This window comes from Lithobates pipiens, unplaced genomic scaffold, assembly GCF_037356315.1.
Source record: "Lithobates pipiens isolate NorthernLeopardFrog02 unplaced genomic scaffold, aLitPip1_a1.2 Scaffold_3, whole genome shotgun sequence".
Taxonomy (NCBI): domain Eukaryota; kingdom Metazoa; phylum Chordata; class Amphibia; order Anura; family Ranidae; genus Lithobates; species Lithobates pipiens.
In genome coordinates this window covers 202,867,245-202,874,760 of record NW_027507790.1, presented here as the reverse complement: position 1 = coordinate 202,874,760, position 7,516 = coordinate 202,867,245, and the positions used below count along the sequence as shown (strand labels likewise).

The window sequence follows — 7,516 nt, the reverse complement described above, 5'->3', positions numbered from 1 at the left end:
TGGTATTCTGCAAAAGGTACAGGGATTGAACTGCTGAGGACTGATGTAAAGTCATTTTCTCTGATGGATCCGATTGTTTGGGGCATCTGGAAAAAACCTTGTCCGGAGAAGGAAAGGTGAGCACTACCATCAGTCTTGTGTCATGCTAACAGTAAAGCATCCTGAGACCATTCATGTGTGGGGTTTCTTCTCAGCCAAGGGAATGGGCTATTCCCTCTCATGTAAGCATTGCTATCAAATCCTAAAGGCACATACTAGTTCCAACGCAGGCATGTCACCCTTAGTAACTGTCTTAAAAGTCAGATGACAAGGACTATCAAAAGAGCAAAATACCCTGCATCAGATCAGGTATGCTGCCCAGAGACAGGTTTTCTTTATCATAACGAAGAAAATAATAATAACCACAGTAAATTAAACAAAGTTCTATCAAAACAGTATAGAATTCATTGAAACTATTTATTGTAAAGTTTCCTCTGATTTTTTTGTTTATATTGTATTGGCGTGGAAGATCACAAAATAACAACTTAGAAAAAAAGATCTTTTTATTTTTAAAAAAATAGCAAAAACCTAGTTCATGTTTATAATCATTTTTCAAGAATGTACAAACAACACACATGATTGCTGTCTCACAGACCCTACATATAGTGTAATGTACATGTAATACACAAAGGAGGGACTCTTCTACTCTTGGCTCCAGATGTGGCCCTAGTCGTTGGTGTCAGACTTTTTTGGAGATCTCATAAGGCTTTCTGTTGTATTTTGGCCCCTTTGACTGGGAATGGCGGGCAGGACGCGAGTTGTCCTCAAGGGTTCTCTTCTTAGGACTGGCAAGAAGGAATAGAGTGAGTGACTCTGAGTTTTAGAGATGATTAATGGAGACAAGTTATTTGCCATCTGCAGAGAGTTGGTTGGCAAAGACATAGACTTCTTGACTCCTGGACAGGCTTGCCCAGATGGCAACTGCACTGGAATAAAAAAAAGAAAAGTAGGAAATTATATTTAACAGATAAAGGTTATATACTTCTTGCTATCAACATGGATGTCAGTGGAAGCCTAGGGAGCAATTAGCCTCAATTCACTCAACCAGTTTACTATAACATGATGTTAGAAAACAACTAACAAGTTACTGTACATATACCCCATTAACTAACAGCAACAGAGTTTATACCAGATTACCAGACATGTCAAGTTGATGTTTTTTAGGTCACATTCAGCTCTATTTTAGTTCACTATTGGTTTAATTGTGTTTTATACAAGCACACTGGGTGTTTAGCCCCGGTACATGAGGCTCTGGTGGTTAGATGCGGGTGAAAGGCACAGGTGCACTTAGTGCCCTAAATGGTACTGGCATTTGGGGCACCTTCCAAGCGAAGGGGCTTTTATGCTCCCGCTCTGATGATTGGCATTGGAGCGTAAGTGGGTACCTCTCAAAATAAGGTACCTGCTTCCCCTTAAAAAAAAGATTTAAAATTTAGCAGAGAAGGAGAGAGGAAGGAAAGTGGAAATTCCCCATTTGGATGAATCACTAGTTATTGGGCTTGTTTGGCAGGTGGTAAGTGGCTTCCTTAGTTCTTCTGTGTGTCAGGAACATACATCAGTATTTATACCCTCACTAAGGTTGCTAGTCCTTGTTTTGGAAGATCTTATTATTTTACGATCATCTTATTGCAGCGCAGATGTGGTTACTTCACTTGCAGTTTTAGGAGCCATAAACATTGGGCATTTAGCGCCGGTGTATGGGGCATTTAGCCACAGACAGAAGGCACATGTGCACCACCCAGCCCTTCTGCCAGAAATAAAAGGCTGACAGCTGCTGCAGTTTGAGCTGGGTGGTGCACCTAGCAGTACAAGTGTTTAAGCTAGTGAAGCAAAAAGTCTGAGTCCTGGGCATTTGCCTCCAGGCGCATACTGCCTTAGACAGAAGTACCACTGATTGCACCGCCAAGACCTGTCTAGCCATAACAGCTGTCAACTTCTCATAGAGTTTGATAGGCTGCTAGCAGCAGAGCTGGATGGCGCACTTGTGCCCTTCATCCACGGCTAAACACCAAAACCCTATGTAGTGTGTCCAAATGTCCAGAAGGCATTGAGTTTACCTGGCTCACAGAAATATTTTTGCTGCAACTATGAACGCCCATAGTAGTCTGTAGCAACCAATCAGTTTACAGCTTTTCTGTTTTCTTAACTCAAGTGGAAAAGTTAAGGCCAGCACCCAGTAACCATATGCTGGTCTGTACTTTACTATATGCTAAACATATAAATACCAAATACACTACTTTTCTACTGTTAACGTCTGCATTCTGTGCGCTATTTGCTCCTGACCCCTGCACTGTGTGCGTTACTTGAGATTGACCTCTGCAATCCGTGTGTTACATATTCCTGAACCTTGAACTCTGTGTTACTTACTCCTGACCCCTGCACTCTCTGCATAACCTATTCCTTATTCTTGCACATTCAGTGTTACTTATGCCTCGTACACACGATCAAACAATCCGGTGGAAAAGTCCGGCAAACTCAAGTCCGCCGGACAATCCGCCCGTGTGTAGCCTCCGGCGGAATTTTTTTTACCCAAAAGTCCAGCGGACTAAGAAAGTATTTTTGCACTCCAATCTGTCCGCCGGACTCGCTTTTCGGCGGACAGTACGACCGTGTGTGTACTAGTCTGCTGTACTTTTGAAATGAGGGGACTTTTCCCGTGCAGAGTGGACTTTTCCTCCGCTACCTTCTGCTCTTTTGCTAGCTCTTTCACTAGCGGAGGAGCCCGGCTTTCTTCTTCACCGCCGCCCTCTTCTTCCGACTTCGGGGGTCTTGTCCCCCTCTTCGGGGGTCTTGTTCCCCTCTTTGGTTCTTCTTGTCGGGCCACCGCGCCTTCTTCTAGCTCTTTTACAAGTGGTGGCCCGGTCTTCTGTCGCCGTCTTCTGTTCTTCTCTTCAGATGTTGCCTCGTCGATGCCTCCGCTCACAATGACAGGGACGCGGCGTGCGGCGACTTATACAGGGACATCACTGGATGATGTCCCCGCCCATTATGATGTCACAGTCCCAGCATCCTCTGGGACTGTCACATCATAATGGGCGGGGACATCATCCGGTGATTTCCCTATATAAGTCGCCGCACGCCGCGTCCCTGTCATTGTGAGCGGAGGCAGCGATGAGGCAACATCTGAAGAGAAGAACAGAAGAACAGAAGATGGCGACAGCGGCGAAAGAAGACCGGGCCACCGCTTGTAAAAGAGCTAGAAGAAGGCGGGGTGGCCCGGCAAGAAGAACCGAAGAAAAAGTACAAGACTCCCGAAGTCGGATGAAGAGGGTGGCGGTGAAGAAGAAAGCCGGGTTCCTCCGCTAGTGAAAGAGCTAGCAAAAGAGCAGAAGATAGCGGAGGTGTCCGGCGAGAAGACCCCCGAAGACGGAAGAAGACCCCCGGAGCTGTGCAATAAACAATTTTTTTGTGTGTTGTGTTTTTTTTAACTTCTTTTTTTTTTACAGGTGAATGGGTAGGGGTACATTGTACCCCATACTCATTCACATAGGGTAGGGGGCCGGTATCTGGGGGCCCCCTTATTAAAGGGGGCTCACGGATTCCGATAAGCCCCCCGCCCGCAGACCCCGACAACCAACGACCAGGGTTGTTGGGAAGAGGCCCTTGTCCTCATCAACATGGGGACAAGGTGCTTTAGGGTGGGGGGGGGGCGTGCGGCCCCTCTTCCCCAATGCACCCCCCATGTTGAGGGCAGCGTGCTCAGACAAGGGTCTGATATGGACCCTTGGGGGGACCCCCACGCCGATTTTTTCGGCGTAGGGGTTCCCCTTTAAGTCCATAACAGGTTACGGGGCCAGCGACGCCTCCTTCGCTGGCCCCGGCTACCTGGAGACGCGCTCAAAATGAGCGCACTTTCCTCCACGTGTGTGGGCGAGTCCGTTCATTTCAAAAGTACGGCGGATAGTCCGGCAGACTTAGTATGCCGTATTAGTCCGCTGAAAAAGTGCCGTGTGTGGGCAAGTAGCTCGTTCGGAAAGTCCGGCGGACAGTCCGGTGGAAAGTCCGCCAGACTAAGTCCGCCGGATAGTCTGCTACGTGTGTACGCAGCATTACACTGACCCCTACACTGTGTGTTACTTAACCCTGCATTCCATGTGTTACACCTGACCCCTGAACTCCATGCATACCTTACTCTAGACACCTGCATTATTTACTTTGGATCCCTGCAGTCTGTGTATTACATGTGCGCAACCTCTGCAATCTGGGAATCACTTACTCCTGACCCCTGCACTCTCTGCATTACTTATTCTTATCCCCTGCGCTTTCTACTTTAATTACTCTTGATCCCTACACTTCATGCTTTACATACTCCTGACCCCTAAACTCTGTGCATTACTAAATCTGAACTTCTGCACCCTGTGCAATATATACATCCGACCCATGCGTTACTTACTCCTGACCTTTGCACCCCACGGGCTAATTACTCCTGAGCCATGTGCTCTCTCTGCTATGCCCACCTAAACCCTGCACCCTGTTTGTTACGGACTCATGATCCCTGCACCCTGTGGAAAATGGACTGCTGAACCCTGTACCTTATGGACCCCTTTACCCCTACACTTTGTGCGTATAGCACTGTTGATATACAGTGCCTTGAAAAAGTATTCATACCCCTTTCAATTTTCCACATTTTTCATGTTACAATCAATACCATAAATGCATTTTATTGGGTTTTATGTGATAGACCAACACAAAGTGGCACATAATTTTGAAGTGAAAGGAAAATGATGAACAGTTTTACATATTTTACAAATAAATATCTGAAACAAACTAAAATATAGTGGAACCAATTGCCTTAAGAAGTCACCTAATTAGTAAATAGAGTCCACCTGTGTGTAATTTAATCTCAGTATAAATACAGCTGTTCTGTGAAGCCCGCAGAGGTTTGTTAGAGGACCTTAGTAAACAAACAGCATCATGAAGGCCAAGGAACACACCAGACAGGTCAGGGATAAAGTTGTGAAGAAGTGAGAACATCTCACGGAGCACTGTACAATCCATCATCTGAAAATGGAAAGATTATGGCACAACTGCAAACCTACTACCGACATGGCCGTCCACCTAAACTGACAGGCTGGGCAAGGAGATCATTAATCAGAGAAGCAGCCAAGAGGCCCATGGTAACTCTGGAGGAGCTGCAGAGATCCACAGATCAGGTGGAAGAATCTGTCCACAGGACAACTATTAGTCCTGCATTTCACAAATCTGGCCTTTATGGAAGAGTGTCAAAAAGAAAGACAATGTTGAAAGAAAGTCATAAGAAGTCCTGTTTGCAGTTTATGAGAAGCCATGTGGGGGGACACAGCAAACATGTGGAAGAAGGTGCTTTGGTCAGATGAGACCAAAATTGCACTTTTTGCCTGAAAGCAAAATGTTATGTGTGGCGGAAAACTAACACTGCACACCATCCTGAACACGCCATCTGCGTTCACATCTTGGCGTACAGGGGCAACAATCGCTGTAAAATCACACAAATAGAATTGCGGAACACCCATCACCCAAAATAAGCTCATGTACTTCTTTTGGGCGATTGGCATCCTGTGAATCTGTTTGCGCCATTTTACTGCGATTGTCGCCTGGTGTTCTGTGTTGCGGGCAGAATCGCCCGTGGTTCGGAAACGCCGCAAATCACAGGAAGCCCTTGCGATCCCCGTTACTTTGAATGGCACCAAAATTGTTGCCCGACTAACTGCGGTAAAATCGTGCAAACAGAATCGCGGGACGCCCAATGCTTAAAAGAAGTTTTTGTATTTCTTTTGGTTGTCGGGCATCCCATGATTCTGTCTCTGCCATTTTACTTTGATTTGATGGGCGACAATCTCAGCAGAATCGTGGCGCAATTTGGTGTTGTTCAAAGTAACGAGGATAGCAAAGGCGCCCCACAATTTGCGCCATTTCAGAATCACGGGCACAATCGCGGTGATTCTCCATGCAAAGCGGAACACCATGGTGTGAATGGAGCCTGAGAGTAGAGCAGTAAATTATTGCACAGAGTGACAATCAGCATTGAGCAACCTGCTAATGGCATGTGCTATATTTAGGAAAATAATAATATGCAGCATTTCATATTTACTTAACTATATAATATATAAAAAATTGTATTATTAAATAATACAAACTGTAACACACACACAAACACAACACAAGTTATTTTCAATTCTCTTTGGATTTTTTTCTTTATTCACCATAACATCCATTTCTTGAGGGACACAGGAATTTAGAGACTGTTGGGTTATGCTGTCACCTACAGCAGGATTTGGAAACCTGCAAACAAAAAATTGTGGTATAACCACTCCTATTCTAAGTATGTCTTTGTTATGTAGCAGTAAATAGGGCATGATTTTATACATGGACTGCTGGGACCTGTATCCCTCAATTAGCTCCAAGAAATGGATTTTACAGTAAGTAAGGTAATATAATATCCTTGCTTGCTCATTCAGAGATTGTTGGGATGTCCAAAAGCCAACTGAGAGGCGTAAAACAGCAACAAAACATTAACAAACCTACAAGAAAAAAATAGAACCAGGAACTGTCAACGAGACACAGGTTCCCCCAAGATTGTGTTCTGAGTCCATGGCAGAGGACACACTGGCATAACAATTGCACTTAACAGTTATGGGCATCTAGTGGTGAAGAGTGAGAACTACATGTCTAACACCATGTTACATTCATTTATCAAATGCTCAAGTGAATTAAAGAGGAATCTTGATTAAAGAAAAGATTGAAGAAAACATAGCAAGAAAAAAGGTTACACCTTTGTCAAAACAGAAAAATTGCATCTGTAATTGACTGAGCTTATTGTGCATGAATTATCGCCTGTACTACACAAAGTTTGTAGTCAACTCGTTCCTATATTTTATAATAGTATCCATCTTCCTAGGACACTAGCAAAAAAACAAAGGCAGGCTGGGAGTAGGAGGAGTTATACCAGGCTGGCCACTATTTTTTGGTCTGCCAGTGTCCAAATCCTCCAGTATAACCCACGTTTCCCTAGTCTCTGTGACTCTCAATGAACAAAAAAAAAATAATGATTACCATTTCAGTGTAATTTTATGGAAAGGATTATAGATTAAAGAAAAAATAAAGTCATGATAATACAGTTATGATGTATATGTGCATATAATGTTTATAAATGTATCTGCACAGATGTTTTAATGCCTTTTATATGTCAAGGGGTTATGAGAAGCAAAGACATCTTTATAACCATATGCTCAACAATCATCACATGGGACAAGAATTCCTGGGAGACAAGCTGCTGTAAATAACTCTGGCTTAATTAAAAAGTAGGACAATATTTTAAAGGGATTACAATCTTTTTTGTGCACAGTTTTCAAATATACTGTACGTGAACGTGATCAGTTTACAGGATGACCTGCTTCCATAGCATTCACAAATGTAAGGACTGGCATTCCCCTTGACAAAAGGTAGGATATACATTTACAAATGTGCTGCCTTTTGTCTACTTTTTTTTTTTTTTTTA

At 43.9% G+C, this 7,516-nt stretch overlaps 1 protein-coding gene across 1 annotated transcript in view; it reads right to left on the bottom strand.

The window, feature by feature from the left end:
* Window positions 1–524: 524 nt before the first annotated feature.
* The window catches only part of ANKRD55 (ankyrin repeat domain 55), a 198,834-nt gene continuing 191,842 nt past the window's right edge, over window positions 525–7,516 (bottom strand). The window contains exon 11 of the mRNA XM_077462703.1: window positions 525–965. Within this exon, the coding sequence (XP_077318829.1) occupies window positions 706–965 (260 nt within the window). The 3' untranslated portion in view covers window positions 525–705. The remainder of the gene's footprint in view (window positions 966–7,516) is intronic.